At 36.8% G+C, this 21,273-nt stretch overlaps 1 protein-coding gene across 2 annotated transcripts in view; it reads right to left on the bottom strand.

The window, feature by feature from the left end:
• LOC150078368 (M-phase inducer phosphatase-like) overlaps positions 1 to 21,273 on the bottom strand; it is a 311,872-nt gene that overhangs the window by 164,252 nt on the left and 126,347 nt on the right. For both annotated transcript variants that reach the window (XM_090385423.1, XM_090385424.1), the window contains exon 5: positions 12,419 to 12,488. In XM_090385423.1, coding sequence (XP_090241549.1) covers positions 12,419 to 12,488 — 70 coding nt within the window. The remainder of the gene's footprint in view (positions 1 to 12,418; positions 12,489 to 21,273) is intronic.

Here is a 21,273-nt window from a genome sequence, read left to right as displayed (position 1 = left end):
GATACAATAAAGAAAATAGAATGGGACACAAGATTAATGGCAGAATATAAGATTGGATCGTCAACATGTTTATGTTTTTTTATGTGCAGTTAATAAAATTGCATTCTTAATATTACTCTCTATTTCTTATTTGGTCTCATTATTACTGCATTTAATACATTAAAAATAAAACATTCTAGATAATGGAAAAATCAAAATAACGGCACCTTGAATCCCCGAAGGTGCCGTTATTTCAAAAGTCCACTATATGATCTTCTTTCTTTGAACAATGAAAAATACTGTAATTAAACATTCAGAAATATACTAAAAGATGGGAAATAAATCAAAAATAAGTGGGAATGAATAAATTCTCTAACATTTTAAAACAATTTATTTATTAATACATACTTATTAAGAAATGGCTACTCACATGATGTGCACTTTTAAGAATTATTTTGCAAAATTTTTGGTTATTTTTTGTTGTACACTGGATTTTACTGTACATCATTCATGAAAATGTTTGTATTTGTTTAAACACTGATATATTTTCTGGAACATTTTCTTCACATTGAAAGCCATGATGCAAAGTTTCAAATGCTACAAACATTTGATGGTTGGTAAGTTTAATATTACCCTCATTTTCATCCAACTCATTGTGATATTGTTACTAGTTCTTTGAATACTCTCCAAAATGTTAGTCACTCGGACATTCAGCTACTATGATATCATTATCAAACCCTAAAAATTCATCAAGAACTATTTCTGCACTGATAAAACCCTCTCACTTGGAGTTCTCAAGACTGCTGAATATCTTCTAGTAGGTCATTCTTCTCATTGGTGTTAACTAGCATTTTAGCAAAACTTACTTTTGCAAAACAATTCTTAATCATTGTTTCTGTCACATCTCAACTTCACACTTTCGGCAACTCTGATATGCAAATCTATAACAGAACCTATATGTTGGTTGGTTTCTATTCTCAGTATAATTTTTTTCAGTATGTACCCTCGGTAGTGCATTTTCACATTCTTGATAATGCCCTGTCCATTGGTTCGGTTTAGACGAGGTATTCGGAGGGAAGAAAACAAGCTTCACACACCTGTAAGTTTTGAAATTACCAAGTGAAGGTGGGCAGGGCAGTTGTCAACAATCAAATGATTTTTCTGTTTTCTTTCATCATCTTCCAATCGAAATTTAAAATCCACTGTTCAAAAATGTCACTTATCACCTAAGCTTTTTTGTTGTAGTCCAACCCTAACAACTTTACTTCTTTAAACATCGGGGTTGTTTACTTTTGCCTATTACTAAAAGCTTCAGTTTTCATTACCAGCGATATTTGCACCAACCAAGACTAATTCAGTCCTTACTATTTTATCACCTAAACATTTATCACCTTTAAAGGTCAGTGTCTTGTTTGCCAAACATTTAAAAAATAAACCTGTTTCATCAAGAGATTAAATATGTCTTTGGGCTCTTAGTCCTCCATATTTTTTTTCCAAATTGTTTCTTTCCAATGAGTACAAGTCTTCTTCAATTACAACTCCATTTTCACCAGAAGTAACTTTTTAGAGTAAGCCATGGCACAGTTTAAATTTGTCCAGCCAACCAGAACTGGCTTGGAATGTTTTATGCCACAGAAAAGATGCATATTCCATAGCATTTTCTTTTATTGATGGCCTTGATATCGGCATGTTTTGGTCTCTAATCAACTTCACCCACTTAAAATCGGCTTCACCTACATTTTCATACAGGCATAATTTTGCACACTTTCGACTGGGTCCTGTTTCTCCAAACAGTTTGGGAAATCGAAACACGGTTTTTCAGAGTGGTTGACACTACTGGTAGGATACCAAATTTTAAAGGAATATATATATATACATATATATATATATATATATATATATATATATATATATTATTCTTTTGTAATATGATAATTCATGTTGTATTTTATTTTTAATATGCTTTTATATGAAGCAACTCAATTTCAAAAAATGCAACAGCAAACTCTGTAAAACCTGTCCCTACATGCACAGACACCATCTAAATTCTGAAGAAGCACCAACATTCTGTCACACCAAAAATGTAATCTACCTAATTACATGCGGGATATGTGGGATACAATACATCGGACAAACAAGTACAGAGCTCCACCTTCGTATGAACCTTCACAGATCACAAATAAACAGATTTGATGAAAACGCTGCAATAGACGCTCAAAACAGGACAGACAAATACAATAACGAAATCGAATACAGACACTTCAAAAAGCATGACTTCGCCAAAGTATCCATTGCTATTCTAACCATCATCGATAACAACACACAAAGAGGAATCATGGAAGATATGTTCATTCTTTTATATAAATCCCTATGGATTAAACAATCGATTCAATGGAAGGAACTTCGCATTCACCAGCCCAGAAACATGTACTTACAACATCTTCCAGATCAGTAAAAACTGGCAATATAACGGGATTAAAAACGGAAAATTACATGAATACAACAAAAACAACAGCAAAATACCAATAAATATAAATGATTTCGAAAAACTATTAACAGAATGGGACACAAACCCCATAAACATCAAAAATATACACAACATACTTTTCTCTATTAAAATAAGCAAACTTAAAGCACTTAACAAAATATACCAAAGGCAAAAGACAGAATATACACCTCAACAATATACTTGAAGATATATTTAAATTCAGAATAGGCATAAATTTCAACGAACGCAATAAAAAAGAGTACTGCATAATTAAATACAAAAACCGTTTATACGACACAGTTAATATAAGTAATATCATAAATAATAACAAATGGATTAAATACCTACCCATTAAAAACACACAAATAAATATTAGATACAGATACACCAAGCCAATAGGACTAACCATCTGCAATTACAAAAACACCATTAATAATATGAATGAAGGAGAACAACCTTGTCACTGCCAGGAAAGTAGATATAAAAAATTCATCAATACACATTACAATCATATAGTAACAGGAGACCTCAATATCATCGAAGACAAAACACTAAGAGAAACAATGAAAAAGGGTACAAAATTCAGACCCAACACCCCAATTAGATTGGAAAATATTAAAAAATCAATATACACAGATCTGTTACAATTTGCATTCAAAATCGCATACAAAAACAATGAACCCATAGAATCATTCCATCATCATCATCATCATCAGCCATTTTCAATCCACTGCAGGATGAAGGCCTCTCCAGCAACTTTCCAGTTCCTTCTGTTTTGAGCACTGGCCATCCATTTACTACTCAAAAACTCATGAATTTCATCTATCCATCTCCGCCTTTGTCTTCCAGGTTTTCTTCTAGCTCCTCTTGGGTACCATTCTGTTATTTTCTTAGTCCAGGCGCCTCCGTAGCCAGGTGGGAAGGAGCAGCAGTGCGTAGCACACGCTTCTTGATTAGACCGGGGTTCGAGCCCGTCACCACCAAATACGGAGGATGCGGAAAGGTCAGGGAATGACCACCGCATATCCCGGAGCAATATGGCCTTAGTTGCTAATGCTCCTAAAAACCAAATAACAACAACATTAACAAATAACAAATTTCTTAGTCCATCTGTCATCATGTCTTCGAGCTATGTGTCCTGCCCAAGACCATTTTAGTTCTTTAGTTTTGATAAGAATGTCCTTTACTTGAGTTTGCTGCCTAATCCATGTGTTTCTCTTCTTATCTAACAGTCTGATTCCCAATATAATTCGTTCCATTCTTCGCTGTGTAGTTCTTAGCTTCTCTTCCATTCTTTTGGTGAGTGCCCAAGTTTCACTTCCATAAGTCATGGTGGGGAGTATACATTGATTCATTATTTTACGTTTCAGACAAACTGGGATATTGCTCTTCAGTATGTGACTATATTTCCTGAATGCTATCCATCCAAAATTTATTCTTCTCTTGACTTCCAGCCATTTATCATTATTACAGCTGATAACTTGTCCCAGATAAGTATATGACTCCACCTTTTCAATTACTGCTCCTTCAATCATTATTTCCCTTTCCGTGGCATACTTGTTCATCATTACTTTTGTTTTAGCCATATTCATCTTTAGTCCAAAATCCTTACTAACTGTGCATAACTGATTAAGATTTTCCTCTAATTCTTTGGGATCGTGGCTTATGACCACAATGTCATCTGCAAATCGTAAATGGTTTAGGTACTCTCCGTTCACATTGACTCCTTTCTGCGACCAGTCTAATCTTCTGAAAGCTTCCTCAAGGGCAGCAGTAAACAGCTTCGGAGATATTGTGTCTCCTTGTCGAACTCCTTTCTCGATTTTAAATTTCCTACTGTCTTTGTCTAGTCTAATAAAGGATGTAGCACTCTCATATATTTTCTTCAAAATCATAATATATGGAGTATCTATGCCTTAGCATTAGCAGAGGCATATGATGCAAGAAAGCAAGCTTATTCAGCATCAGCCAAAAAAAAAAAAAAAACCGCTCCCATTTCACCCCTCCGTTCGTTCGAAATACCTGTCCAGTTGAGCTTTAAATTTGTTTAGGCTATCAACTTCAACAACAAGTGATGGAAGTCGGTTCCACCAACCAACCACCCGCTGGCCAAAGGCAAATTTCCGCACATCTATCCGACATCCGTCCTTCCTCAATTTGAATTTATGCCCTCTGAGGTGATTATTCTGAGAAAGATGAAGAATCCCATTGGCATTGAGCATGCTCAAACCATTCAAAGCCTTATACACCTCTATCAGATCACCTCGCCGGTGCCTAGTCTCCAGACTCTGTAATTTGCAAAACTTAAGCCTTTCTTCGTAAGAGCAACCCTTTGTTCCATTTACTAATCTTGTTGCCCTTCTCTGTACCCGTTCAAGCAGCTCTACATCCTTCTTGAAATGAGGCCTCCAGACCTGTATACAGTACTCAAGATGTGGCCTTACCATTGCCTTATACAAGGGAATAATCACCTCCTTATCCCTGCTAGAAAAATTCCTGTATATCATTGACAAGACACCATGAGCTACTCTTGCAGCTCGTCTGCACTGCTCAGAGAACTTCATATCTGCCTGCACAATTACCCCCAGGTCCTTTTCATTCTCCACCACTGTCAGTGTAGTACCGCAGAGTTGATACGTTGCTCTGGGGTTACTGTTTCCCATATGCAGCACTTTACATTTGTCGATGTTAAACCTCATTTGCCACCTCTCAGCCCATCTGTTCAACCTTTCCAGATCCTGTTGCAGCAGCATAGCGTCAGTATTGTCCTTAACGACCCTGCCAACCTTTGTATCATCTGCAAACTTGGACATTAAACTTGATATCCCATCATCAATATCATTCATAAACAACGAAAACAACAACGGACCCAACACTGAACCTTGAGGAACTCCACTAATAACATTAGTCCACGTTGAGCAGTGTCCATTGATTACCACTCTCTGTCTTCTGCCACTCAACCATCCCCTTATCCATAGCAGCAATTTGCCTCCAATGCCACACTGCTCCAATTTGTGCAGCAGTCTTCCATGTGCAACAGTATCAAAAGCCTTTCTAAGATCCAAATATATAATATCAAAATATCAAATAATATCAAATACCAGTGCCCGAAACATTGCCTTATGCTGTATGGAGTCAAATGCCTTTTCATAATCCACAAATGCCAGGCATAATGGTGTTTTATATTCATTTGCTTTCTCCATTAGCTGTGATATTACGTGAAGGTGATCCATAGTTGAGAATCCCGTCCTAAAGCCAGCTTGCTCTTTCGGTTGATTCTCATCAAGTATTCTTTCTAATCTGTTAGTAATGACCCTTGTGAACAACTTGTAGATATGGGATAACAAGCTAATTGGTCTATAATTGCCAATTTCTGATTTATCTCCTTTCTTATGCAGCAAAACTATGATTGCATTATTCCACTGCTTAGGCATCACACCTTTTCTAATGCACTTTGTGAAGAGCCTTGCCAGTTTTTGTGTTATGTCTCTTCCTCCCAATTTTAACAACTCTACAGTAACTTCATCTTCCCCCGGGGCTTTCCGATTCTTCATTTTCTTCAATGCATGTTCTACCTCATCAGGAAGAATATCGGGTATGTCGTATGTGTTGCTACTTTGCAATCCATCTTCCCCACTGCTGGTATCATTCCCTCGCTCCTTGTATAGTTCTCTATAGTAGTCTTCTGCTATTTGAATTACGCCTTCTCTGCTGTTTATAAGTACACCATCGCTATTCTTCAGTTTCAGTATCATTTGTCTTTCTGTATTACTGCTCATGGCTGCTGATTTAAATCCTTTGTTTTCCCTTAATGCTTGTTCTACTTTTCTTGTGTTAAATCTTCTTATGTCCTCTCTGAGTCTCTTTCTAATGGCTTTGCATAACTCAGTATACTCAATTTTCTCCCTGTCAGTGTTTTTCTTGCTCTTCATTTGTCGTCTTTGGTTCATCATAACAAGTGTTTCTTGACTAATTTTTTCTTCTTTGGATTTCTGTTTCCCTATAGGCTTTATCACTTTCAGAAAGTTGTAATATTCCTCATCAATATCTTGGTCCTGAGCAGTCTGCAGAAGCTCAAACTTGTTCTTAAGTTCCAGTACATACTGCTTTTTCTCCTCCTCTGTTATTTCAAAGACCTTTGTATTATTTACTCGAGTCAGTTTTTTCCTTTCCTTTCCTACATCTATATCAAGTGTACATCTTACCATTCTGTGATCACTTCCAACATTTACCTTATTCAGGACGGTAACATCATTCACAATATATCTTCTGTTAGTGAGGATGAAGTCGATTTCATTAGTTGTTAATCCATTTGGACTCTTCCATGTCCACTTTCTGTTCACCCTTTTCTTGAAAAAAGTGTTCATTACTGACATTCCTTGAGATTCTGCAAATTCCACAAGTCTTTCACCTCTTTTATTTCTTTCACCAATTCCAAAATTTCCTATAGTTCCTCTTTCTGCGCTGTTTTGCCTTTTTCCAACCTTAGCATTGAAGTCCCCCATAATAATAGTGTAGTGGGTTTTCTGCTCATCTAGAAGACTCTCAATTTCAGTGTACATTTCTTCAACCTCTTCATCATCATGGCTCGATGTTGGTGCATAAATCATTATAATCTTTAGCTTGTACCTCTTAGAAATCTTGAGTATTAGTCTTGACACCCTTGGTGATGTACTTTTGATTTCCAAAATGTTGTTTTTAAAATCTTTATGGACCAGAAACCCAACTCCACCTTCACTCCTTTCACTGTTTCCATTGGTGTACAGCAGATTTCCACTTGATAAACTTATAAGTGATTCATTTCTTCTTTTGTTTCAGCCAAACCAATGATATTCCAATTCACATTTTCTAATTCCTTTTCCAGCTCTAATATCCTGTCTTCACCGATGAGTGATCGTACGTTATAACAGGCCAAGAATCATTCCAATGTTGGATAAACGCCAATACTGAAAACATACTAGACCGTTTCAAGGAAAACTAAAAAAAAACATCATATAAATAACAATCAATTAAATTTAAAAAATATCTACAATAAAATCAAAGAAATACAAAACAAATTTGTTATCACTAGAACCGACAAAGCAAACAATAATTTCAGTATCATTTGCAAAAGATTCTACATAGAAGCCATCAAAGAGGAATTGAATGACAATGAAACATACAAGTACATAGACTCCAATCCAAACAGCATCAGCAAAAAAGTATTGGCTATGCATAAAAAGCTTAAAATTAAAATAGACAAGATACAATACCCCTACATATATTGGATTCCAAAATATCACAAGATTCCTACGGGAAAAAGATTCATTACCTCAGGCAAAAACAGCTATATCAAGTATACCAGTAAGATCATGGAAGACAAATTAAAAAACATCACCAAAGAAATTAAAAACACCAGAATTATCAATAACAACAAAGAATATTTGGATGTTATTAAAAAACAAAACAATAATATTAAAAGTATAAACATGTACGACTTCAAAAACCTCTTTACAAGCATAGTACACGACAACCTAATGGAAGTACTACAGATATATTACCAAAAATATCACAGCATACTACAATGCAAAAAACAATACTGGAATGACCTTACTAAAATCAGTGTAAAAGGGAACTACATTCTAATGGGAGGCAAAGCGTATATACAATGCAGGGGTATAGCTATGGGATCCAGCAGTTCTTGCGCCATGGCTAACTAACCTCTATCTGCACTATTATGAAAGTAACATTACGGACGATATAAAATTCTATAGATATATAGATGACGTAATTGTGTTCAACCATGACAACTTTATAAATGTAGCAAAGAACAATTACCCAGCAGACCTTAAAATTGAATGTACAAATCCGGATAACAACCAAAAAGCTGTCTACTTAGACAGCGAAATTGACATCCACCCAGACAAAATATATACAAATCACCATGATAAAAGAGACCATTTTAATTTCGAAACAATAAAACTCACACACTGGGAAAGCAACATAGCAAAGCATGTACATGGTAATACCATAAGAAATCAGACAAACAGACTATTACAAATATGCAACAATATAAATAACGTAATTATAGCTATTAAAAAACTCATTATAACGCTGGATAGAAACAAAATTCCCAAACAATACAGTAGATATCACATAAAAACTGCCATATACGCAAATAGTAGAAAACACCATCCCAATGTAAACCCACATGCATTTATCAAAAGCCAGCTAAAAATATAATAGTATTTGCTCAGAAGAGTAGCCCCTTATTTATTAGGTTTATTGCACTTAGGCGAGGCTCGTCGCCTGATTACACTACGACCTATTGCCAAAATTCACCCCCCCACACACCCATTGTAAGGACAATCAAGTGCTGTTACGCCTTGGAAAAGCGGTACCGGCACTGTCCGAGGTAAGGCATAAAATAAATGTAAAAATAAATGTAAAAATAAATGTAAAAATTATGTAAATACACAACTAAGTAAATTCATCGAAATTCAACTACAAAACCACCATAATAGACATTGGCCTGAAGATCGGGGACTTCGGCCAATACACCATCGGCACACAACCTAATGGAAGTGAAACCTAAAGGAAGTAACACATTGAAACGTCAATGCGACTGCGCAATAAAAATAGCCATCCTTAAAACAAGTTAAGGGCGGGAAACTTCCCTTTTTCGACTCTTCGAATCTACGACCTCCATTGAAACACATCAAGTAAGTAATGTTATTGCAATATATTAAATAAACTTACCCGTTGGGCTTCGTGTATTCTATCACAGTTGCTGTAGAAATTATGGGGAATTAATTTGGTTCATAATAAATAATACTGATTTAACTAATAACAATTAAGATAAACATGGGACCAAAAAATAAATTAAAAATAGAAACTTAGAATTTAGTAATTGGATAAAATAGCAAAGCTGTGATAGATGCAAACAGAAACGGGTAAGTAAGAAATGCATTACATCGAATGGACCGTCAATCCGCTCAAAGCCCCCGAAGAAGTAGGGGATTGACGTCCATGTGATGTAATACAAAAATGTATAAATATGTTTAATATTATATCATATTGTTTTAAAATAGTATTGCTACAGTTTTTCATCAATAATTGATATGAATTTTTTAGCAATACGTAACAAGTTGAAAAATCCTGAATGTATAGGCCATGGGAAATTAAGATAACCGAGATTAGGCTAGCTTAAAGACCAGTAATGTATTAACTATAATACCTATGTGTAGAAAATACCTGTGATTAAGAAAATGAACAAAGACGAAATAAACCACAATAGAATGATAATACAAAAAGAAATAACTATATATATATATATATATTGCTTAGAAGCAATATATATATTGCTTCTAAGGTAGTAATCAATTCTTAGCTTCCTTCTTGCCTTACTCTTCTTTCATTTTTCATGAGAACCTTTTACTACTAGCCTAACATACTGTTGGCCCACGGGCTATCTTGATTTAAACTATATTATATAATTTTAGCATCCAACCTTTTGCCAGTAAGAGGGCGCTGGCACCATACACTATACCTATATATTATAACACGCACGCCACAACGTGGTTTTTTCCCGCGTCTCGTCTTTGTGGTAAGTTTGCCTTACTCGTTATACTACGCCGTAAGTAATCAGGAACTGGCCATTCCTTTCTTCTTCATTCTAGAATATATTTTATTTTATACTTTCCAAATTGGCTGTTTAATTCTATTACAATACCAGGTTCTCTTACTACAAGGGATGGGAAGTTACGCTCCCGGTATGTTCCGACGTAAATTTGCTTTACTACTCTTCCTTCACTTTATCTATATGCTATCTTTTTCTACATTTCATACCTCAAGAACTATTAAGAGTAATTCGAGGGAGATTGAGGTACTATTACTTTTCTATCACCCTATTTCCGTTCTCCTTATTTGGCAACAGCTGACTATCTTTTGTCATCCAATAACATGTTATATAGTATTATTGGTTCTTTACTATCACCATTATTTTCTTTTTACTTTGATCTCGTTGTCTGGGCTATCGGTCGGGCTAAAGTCATCTAGCCTGTTAACCACCTTAAATTCGTTTACCGCCCTAACTAATTATCTTCTATCCACTACTATTTTCCAGTTTAATCTTAGCTTAACTTAGTTGTCACCCTTACAGATATCCTTATGATATCTATCTTCCATTCGTCAGGAATAACAGGCAGATGATAACAGAAACTGATAGCTCGCCAATTGTAGGAGGACACATTGTAAGGGTTAGCCCTCGATAAAGTCCTTTGCAATGTGTCTCCCATATCCTTACTACAATTGGCTAGACATAGTTATTTAGTAATTATCCTTATATATATATATGTTTCATTTTTGCTTATAACAATTATGTTTCCCTAACAGGTTATTACCATGGACCAGAGACAGCTATGACAGCTATCACAGCCATTAGTTACCACCTGCTCATTCACACTATGTTCATAGATATTAAGACTGATGTAATGTTTTATCTAGACATTGATGGCATTAATCAGCTCTTCTCTCCCATGTTAGGTTCTTGTCTAGGTTTTCACTGATTGTATCACCATTATAATTAATTATCGTACGTTTATAACTGTTAACTATTTGTCATATCCACTATATATATATATATATATATATATATAAGTGCGAACAATGCTGCATACCCAGGTTTCTCGAAATTAGTTTGTTATATGGAAACTACCCCCAGGGTCCTGAGTTGGATATCATCATTCTTCTCTTTCTCGGTGATTCCCTTCTATTTCTGTATATATATATATATATATATATATATATATATATATATATATATATATATATATTTTTTTTTGGCTGGTGCAGCAAAAGCCTCATTATAATAATAATAAACTATTTTCAATATAATGACCAGGGGGAAATCAAAAAAATTTCGCTATATGGAAGTTTGTTAAAGAGAGGGCTGTATTTTTAAAATTTTCTGAAGACAAGTAGTAGTCAAAAATAGAATTCTTCAGATTAGAACAGCACAGCAAGTGTGATGCTTCTAGGTTTGGCAATTGAGCATCTCCTGTTTAATGAAAACAATGAGAGAGCGAAAGAGAATATGGGAAGCAACCAGAAACTTGTTGATGATATGAAGACTGAAAAGGTGATTAATGACCAGAAGCAAGCTCTGGTATTTCAAAATGACTTGAAATGATCACAAATATAGTTTGTGAAATGGCAATTAAGGTCAAATGTCATCAAAAATAGGATGATAGTGAGGCTGCACTTGAAATATTGTATTCAAGTCTGTAGGCTTACCTAAAAAAAGCACAAACTTCTAGAGAGGTTTGAAAGGAGGTGACCAGATGGCAAGGGCCAGCTTAAAAAGTGTGAAGCTTAACAATGAATCCACAATAACACAAGAGACAAACAATTCATTTTATATTAACTTGCTGAGCAGCTCTTGAACAGTCAGGTCATGATGTGACAATTTGGTATGGCATTTGACAGAGGATCAATCGACTCAATTTTATTAAGTCCACTGGCATGCATGCATGCACGCACACACACACACACACACACACAGTTATTAAGAACTACAAGTATCCCAACTGAAGTGAAGATGGGTAATACAGAACCCAAAATGTAGCCAATGTGATGAGGATGAAGACAAATATTACTGTCAACCAGAAACAGGAGTATTATGAAAATATCATTGGATCATTTTGTTTCTTTCTCCTACTTGTGGAAACTGCCAAGGCTTTCTGTTATTCTGAACCAACAACTCAGCAAGAATTTCACTGAAACATAACACGTGTTCTGCACAACACTTCCGCAGACAATGTGAAAAAAAAAAAAAAAAAAAAACTAGAAGAGTACTATGAACAAATCCTACGATAAATTAAATTCTAATGGAATCATAATATAAAGCTATTTGGACTACTTTAGCCTGAACTGGATATATACACAATAATATCATGGAACATAATTACTTACTGGATAGGTGTAATTCTTTTTACATACATGGGAACTTGCACCAGACTCCAATTTTGCATTCCTTTGCAATCTAAATCAAAAGAAATAATACCTTTAGGATTTTCTTTTTAATAGTTGGATAAACTTTAGGCATTAAATAGAGGCTTGCTAAATACATCGATGAGCCAAAACATTATGACACCTACCTAATATCATGTTGGTCCTCCGCGTGCAGCCGAAACAGCTCGTACCCGGCGAGGCATAGACACTACAAAATTTCTAAATGTGTTGTGTGGTATCTGGTACCAACATCTAACCAGCAGATCCTTTTACTACTGTAAGGTCCGTGGTTGAGATGCTGCAGATCGGAGTTGCTGTTCCAAAACAAACCAAAGATGCTCAATGGAATTGATGTCTCGAGAATTTGGAGGCCAGGGCAATACCTGGAAGTCTTCCTCATGTTCCGCGAACCAGTCTCAAACAATCCAGGTGGTATAGCATGGTGCATTATCCTGCTGATAAACAGCACCACTAGAGGGTAAGACCGTTGCCATGAAAGGATGTACCTGGTCAGCAATGATGTTCATCGGACCAGACGACCTTCTTCTCAATCACTCAAGGTCCATTTTCGATGATCGCGTGCCCATTGTAGGCGCTATCGCCGGTGAACTGAGGTTTGGCCTGACCATTGCCTTATACAAGGAGATAATCAGATCCTTATCCCTGCTTGCAATATTCCTGTATATCATTGACAAGACCCCATTACCTACTCTGGCAGTCTGTCTGCACTCCTCAGAAAACTTCATATTTGACTGTACTCATACAAAGTTTGAAAACTTCATATTGTGTGCATCACGTAAGTAGTCTTTTAATATGCATGTATTAAAACATTCCTGCTGGGGCGTTTATTTAACATGAAGCCTAAGAGACAGACTCACAACTTTTATTTCCCAAATGACGACTGTATTTTTTTCATAATTCGGTTAATTTAAGTGACAAATAACACAGTATGCGCAAGAAAAACGGGTTGTCATTTGTTTTTGGTGAAAATTTGATAGTGACCCACAGGTGGTTTGCCCCGGCCTGTGAGCCTCCAATGCACACGCTTAAATTACTTCCTGGTATCGCCACAAGCATTGTTTTCCAATTTGTTCATACTCTGACAATAGTTATTGCCTCCACATTGACTTCATTTCAAATATGTCCATGTGTAGAGAGCATTTTGTTTATCACAATAATCTATAGATTGAGGTAAACTCTTTAGATATTTTAAATTTTCATTTATGTTATTTCGTATTTATAGATACCTATTTCTAAAAAGTTTTGAAATGAACTCCAACAGAAAACAAGCGAAAGATAAATGTCTGATGAATATAAATGATGATATATGATGATGATGAGATAAATGATGATATAAGTGATGATTCAGATCTACCTTTTTGAAAGAAAAAGGTGCCCAAAAACATGATGAAAATTGTCTAGGAACAGAGTTGGACTTGCAGACAAAAGAGAAGCCACAATATTTCTTATGAGAGCTTCCTTGGATTTCGGGGAGGTCCCCATGGACAGGAGGTGTGAAAATGTATCCGCAATTCACAAAGGGTGACACAAAAAATTATAGCACTGTTAGTTTAACTTCTGTTCCGGGAAATTAATGGAGTCACTGGTTAAAGAGGTGATACAGGATCATCTAGAAAAGATTGCAGCAATAATTCAGACACAGCATGGGTTTGTTAAGGGAAAGTCTTATCTGACAAATTTGATTGGATACTATGATGTCGTTATAAAGGAACTGGATGCAAAAAAATTTTGATATCATATACTTGGATTTCAAGAAAGCTTTTGACGCTGTTGCACATGGAAGACTACTGTACAAATTGGAGCAGAATGGTATTAAGGGTAAGTCACTACAACGGATAAAAGGATGGTTGAGTAGGAGAAGACAGAGGGTGGTAATCAATGGGCACTGCTCTACACGGACCAATGTTATTAGTGGAGGCCCACAGGGTTCGGTGTTGGGAGCACTGTTGTTTTGTATATTTATCAATGATATTGATGAAGGTATATCAGGCTTAATGTCCAGGTTCGCAGATGATACTAAGGTTGGCAGGGTTGTTAATGACAGTACACAGCTGCAACAGGATCTATAAAATTGAGCAGATGGGCTGAGAGGTGGCAACTGAAGTTTAACATTGACAAATGGAAAGTACTCCATATGGGTAGCAGTAACCCAAGAGAAACGTACCAACTGTGTGGTACTACACTGACAGTAGTAAAGAGTGAAAGGGGTAATTGTGCAGGCAGATATGAAGTTTTCTGAGCAGTGCAGACGGTCTGCAAGAGTAGCTCATGGTGTCTTCAATGATATATAGGAATTTTTGTAGCAGGGATAAGAAGGTGATTATCCTCTTGTATAAGGTAATGGTCAGGCCACACCTTGAGTAATGTATACAGGTCTGGAGGTCTCATTTTAAGAAGGATGTAGAGCTGTTGGAATGAGTACAGAGAAGGCTTAAGTTTTGCAAATTACAGGTCTGGAGACTAGGCACCTGTGAGGTGTTTGTTATTATGTTATTTGGTTTTTAAGAGCATTAGCAACTAAGGCCATATTGCTCCGGGATATGCTGTGGTCATTCCCTGACCTTTCCGCATCCTCCGTATTTGGTGGTGACGGGCTCGAACCCCGGTCTAATCCCAGAAGCGTGTGCTATGCACTGCTGCTGCTGCCCACCTGGCTACGGAGGCGTCTCGACTTGCAAGGTAATCTGATTGAATTGTATAAAGCCTTGAATGGTTTGAGCATGCTCAATGCTGATGGGATTCTTCCTTTTGCTCAGAATAATCGCCTGAGAGGGCATAAATTCAAATAGAGGAAAGACAGTTGTAGGATAGATGCGTGTAAGTTTGTCTTTAGTCAGTGGGTGGTTGATTGTCGGAACAAACTTCCGTCTGTTGTTGTTGTTATTTGGTTTTAAGGAGCATTAGCAACTAAGGCCATATTGCTCTGCGATATGCGGTGGTCTTCCCTGACCTTTCCGCATCCTCTGTATTTGGTGGTGACGGGCTCGAACCCCGGTCTAATCAAGAAGCGTGTGCTACACTGCTCTCCTTCCCACCTGGCTACGGAGGCGGCTGTCTGTCGTTGTAGATGTTGATAGCTTAAACATTTGGAACAAGTGGATGGGTGAAATGAGAAGTTTTTTTTTTTTTTTTGACTGATGCTATATAAGCTTCTTTTCTTGCATCATATGCCTTTACTAATGCTAAGTATGCATAAATGGATGTGAAAGTTACATAGGGCGCCAGTAACGATAAGGGTGAGGAAAGCAGAAAAAGAATGGAAGATTAGTGAAAGGTGAAAGAATGTTAATATCCTAAAGGTTGTGATGAATTAAGTAAATTATGGGCTGAATTGAAGAATTAGAGTTACATTGAAAAACTCATTTATATATACAGCAATACCTCGCTTAGCACGGCTTCACACAGCATGGGTTTCACTATAACGCAGTTTTCAATTAAGTTTAAGTCAAAAATTTACGGTACATATTAAAACTCATTCAATAGCCTAGATATATGCTCTACATATATGCTGCATTGTTGTAGCTTAGGAACGAGTACATATATGTTGCAATACCAACTCTATTGACTCACATGCACATGTGCCAATAGCTCCCCTCAGGCTGTCACCGGCAACATGCAACAGTGTTCAGTATTCGTAACTCCATCCTGACAAGACAACACGATAGCTTTTTATTTCACAATTTATTTTTTACCCCTTTAAATACGATCAAAAATATATTTGCATCTTGGCTAGCAATCACTGCCAACAATGTGCGTTCTGTTTGGCAGCATGTTTTGCCCCATTTGGAAAATTATTCCACTGGTTTTTGAATCACGAATTCAGAAAATTGCCAAAGACAATGAACGTGACTGCATTGACTTAGCCAATGCAACCTTTCTTGAAATTGATGAACAAACTGCATATGAAGAAGAGGAAAACAATTCTGAAGTGGATTACACTGTAATGTCACCAAAAGAATTTTCAAGATATGAATTGGAGAAAGTTTTTTGGGGGGATAGACATGGCCTGCAAGATGATTATGAATGGAGATCTGCATATTGAATCCCGTTATATTTTTGACAACAGAAAAATTAACCAGAATACATGATTAACGCAAATAAATTTACGATACACATATATATCAAGATATTGCAAATTTTACAAGATGGGTTTTGATGATACAAAACCAATTATCAGTGCTGTGCGGTGTATTTCTGTGTGTGTATATATATATATATATATATACACACACAGTGTATATATATATATATATATATATATATATATATATATATATATATATATATATATACACACACACATACACACTGATGAGCCAAAACATTATGACCAGTGAATCGTTATGCAAATCAAAGCAACTGCAGGTGAACTATGGTACGGGCACGAGTCGAGACACGGTATAAAAAAACACCCGATACTGAGTTCTGTTAATCAATGTTATTATTGTCTTCAGATGGAAAGGCAGCAGACTTCGGCTCCGAGTGCCCATGCTAACCACGGTTGACTGTTAACAGTGCCCCTACAATGTGCATGCGGGCATCAAAACTGGACCTTGAGTAATTGGAAGAAGGTCGTCTGGTCTGATGAATCTTGTTTTCTGTTGCACCTGTGGACAGCCTGGTATGTATATGCGTTGTTTACCCGGGAAGTGTTGGCGCCTGGATGCACAGTGGGACAAAAACAAGCAGTGGTGGCAGTGTCATGCTTTGGGCAATGTTCTGCTGGGATACCCTGGGTTCAGTCATCCATGTGCCGGGCACTCTGACATCTACCACTTACCTAAACATCATTGCTGACCAGGTACACCCTTTCATTGCAACAGTCTTCCCCTCTGGCGGTGCCGCCTTTCAGCAGGATAATGCGCCATGTCACACTGCCCGGATTGTTCGAGACTGGTTTGTGGAACAAGAAGAAGACTTCCAGGTCTTGTGCTGGCCTCCAAAATCCCAAGACATCAATCCCATCGAGCATCTGTGGTTTTTGTGTTGGGACAGCAACTCCGATCTGCGGAGTCACAACCACAGACCTTACAGGAGTTAATGGACGTGCTGGTTACGTGTTGGTATAAGATACCACAAGCAGTGGAGGATTAAGGATAGTTGGGGCTCCTAGGCAAATTATATTTGGGGGCCCCCCCAAAAAATAATAATAAAAAAATAAATAAAAAAAAAGGATAAAAAATAAAAGTTAGGTTGCAAATAAATGAAATTTTGTACTTTTGAATTTTTTGCTTAAATTAATCAAGATTTTTATGATGTTTACTGAAAACATTAATCTATTTTAGAACACTATAGGAAAATGTCTTGGCTTGGGACCCCCCCCCCCAAAGCCTGGGGCCCTTAGGCATGTGTCTCATTGCCTTAATGGGTAATCCGCCACAGACCACAAGATACATTTAGAAATCTTGTAGTATCCATGCCTCGCCGGGTACGAGCTGTTTTTGCTGCAAGTGGAGGACCAACATCATATTAGGTAGGTGGTCATAATGTTTTGGCTCATCGTGTGTGTGTGTGTGTGTGTGTGTAGTTTGTAAAACGAATAAAGTGTCTGTGAATATGAAAATAAAAAGTACACATGGTGCCTGAACTAAGAGAAGTTTAAGAGATAGTCAAAAGTGGAAGTGAAGTAGTGGTTAAACAGGTGAAAGAATTTGAAAAACCTAGTACAAAAATGAACTGGGACTGAGGAAGCAAAGAAAAAAAAAAAAAAGTACAAAAATAAAAGTGAAAAGTAATAAATAACAAGCAACAAATAAATAAGTAAATAACATTGTATTCAGATATGAGAGGGCAGTTTTAGCAAGAGGTTGAATCAGGGGATGGCAAATATGCAAAATCTGAATCTAGTGGATGAAAATATGATACATAGCCAGGAAATTCATCAGGGAATGTATAAGGCACTGCGTTTCCATACTTGTCTGTAGTATTAGAAAACGGGGGAGCAAATATGCGGCCTTTTATCGTAATACTAGTAGACAAGGTAGTCCCTACACAGTGTTAATATAAAGTTAATAATGTAAATTAAAATAAATAAATAAATATGTATAAATAAATTTGTATTTCTTTTAATTTACATTATTAACTTTATTTTTACACTGCGTAGGGACTACCTTATACTAGTATTAAAATGAAAGGCCGCATATTAGTTCCCTCCCCACTTTCTAATACTACAGACAAGTATGGAAACGCAGTGCCTGATACATGGTCAGGCGCCTCCATAGCCAGGTGGGAAGGAGCAGCAGTAGTGCGTAGCACACGCTTCTTGATTAGACAGGGGTTTGAGCCTGTCACCACCAAATACGGAGGATGCGGAAAGGTCAGAGAATGCCCACCGCATATCCTGGAGCAATATGGCCTTAGTTGCTAATGCTCCTAAAAACCAAATAACAAACAAACAAAAACAACAACAAAACAACGATACATGGTCAGGAGTAGTCCCCTGATAAATTTCCTGGCTATGTATCATATTTTCATCTACTATATTCAGATTTTTCATATTTGCTATCCCCTGATTTGACCTCTTGCTAAAATTGCCCTCCCATATCTGAATACAGTGTTATTTACTTTTTTTTTTTTTTTTTTTTTGTTATTTATTATTTTATTTTTGTACAATTTTTTTTAGTTTGCTTCCCCAGTCATAGTTAATTTTTGTACTAGGTTTTTCACATTCTTTCACCTGTTTAACCACTACTTCACTTCCAACTATTCCTTAAACTTTTCTTAGTTCGGGCACTGTGTGTACTTTTCATTTCCATTTTCACAGATACTTTATTTATTTTATAAACTACACATTATTTATATCCCTTTGCTTCCTTTACTGCTGCACTGCTTGTTTTGGAGCATACAATAACTTTTGTTATTTTGCTTTTTCTGCTTATATATATATATAGGAGGGGGGTATCAAAAAGTTGTTACCTTGCCTTAGATAAAATATCAGTAGGAAGATGCTGTTTTTAATATAAGTTGTCTATATATTCAATAACTAATATGTGAAATTTCATTCCCGTAGGTGATTGTACACCAAAGGTGGAGCACGGAATCTGAGGAAGGAGACTATGGTTGACAAAGAATCTGAGGAAGGACACCACGGTTGACAAAGTAGAGTATTAAGCAGTGATCAAGTTCCTGCATTTGCAAGGCAAGAAAGCTCCGGAAATTGAAGAAGAAATAGGCAGCATTGTCCATCCTATGACACTGTAAAAAAGTGGAAATGAGAGTTGCAGTGCGGTCACACAAGTGTCTTTGACGAGCCATGAACATCTACAGACAGTGAGATGGTTGCAAAGGTTCAGCAGCTGGTGCTGAGTGACAGGCGTGTGACAATTCATTTCATTTCAAATGTAGTGAGAATTAGTTATGGGTCTACCCACAGTATTTTACAAGACCATCTGCACAGGTCTAAGGTCTCTGCATGATGGGTTCCAAGGTTGCCTTTGCAGAAGCAATGTCGAATGAAATTTCCTTGCCAACTGTTGGATTTGTGTAATGAGAATGTTGAGAACTTTTTTGATTGGTTGGTGACAAATGACGAATTCTGGGTGTACCAGTATGATCTGAAGACTAAAGACATGTCAAAGCAGTGGAAGCACACCTCCTCCCAAAAAGGCAAAGACCACACCATCTGCGAAGAAGGTGATGTTGTTCGTGTCTTGGGACAGAAAAGGGGTTATCCCGACAGATTACCTACCTCATGGTTCCACACTTACCGAAGAATATTACAGAAATCTTTTGAAAAAGTTACACGATGCTTTGAAGATCAAAAGGCTTATTGTTGTTATTTGGTTTTTAGGAGCATTAGCAACTAAGGCCATATTGCTCAGGGGATATGCGGTGGTCACGGGTTCGAACCCCGGTCTAATCAAGAAGCGTGTGCTACGCACTGCTGCCCTGCCCACCTGGCTACGGATCAAAAGGCATGGAATGTTAACCAAAGGTGTCCATCTTCTGTCAGACAATGCACTGGCTCTCGCAGCCGTTGCCACCACCAATTTTGTTGCCCAGTTCAGCTTCGAACTACTGCAGCACCCACCCTATTCTCCTGACCTAGCATTGTCAGATTTCTTGTTTCAAGAAATTAAGAAACCATTGTGTGGACACCGCTCTGATTCATCTCGGGAAGTTATCAATAAAGTGGAATCGTGGTTTCATGCAAAAAGTGAGGACTTCTATGATCAAGGCATTAAACAACTTGGAGAACACATAGAAAAGGATTAAAGTTCCTGTGAAGTTTCACCTTTCTAGGGCTATTATTTCCAGGTAAATGTACGAACTTTTTTGATACCACCTCGTGTACACACACACACACACACAGTAAGCCCTTGCTAATCTGGATCGAAACATCAAAAATTCTGTTCACACTGTGCACTGATTGATTGCAGAGAGAGAGAGAGACGGAACATACATTCCATTGTCATGCATGTTGTTCAGTATCGTTGTTGACTGAGTCAGATTGATGTTATTCCTTATATCGCTTCGCTTGCGTACTTCTTCATACATATATATGTACATAAGTTAACGTATTTTATAATCAAAAACTAAATGCAACTAGGCATAATATCACAAGAGCTTAACATTATCTATTTAATATCGGTGTAAATACACCTAGATAGTTCTTAAAGAGAAAAACAGAAAAGTAGCATAAAAGGCAACACTTCATCTGTATCTTATATTATAATCATCCTTCACGAATTACAATGCATTGCACTACCTCGTATAAGCAACGATTCACTAATAGAAAAGTCTATTGTTACTTATTCTCTGTGGGTACCACCACTCAGACAGCACCATTTTGGCAC

Source organism: Mastigoproctus giganteus, chromosome 11 (genome assembly GCF_048544385.1).
Source record: "Mastigoproctus giganteus isolate SK-2022 chromosome 11, ASM4854438v1, whole genome shotgun sequence".
In the NCBI taxonomy this organism is placed as follows: domain Eukaryota; kingdom Metazoa; phylum Arthropoda; class Arachnida; order Uropygi; family Thelyphonidae; genus Mastigoproctus; species Mastigoproctus giganteus.
The sequence above is the reverse complement of the archived record's forward strand: the minus strand, read 5'-3'. Positions and strand labels throughout refer to the sequence as shown.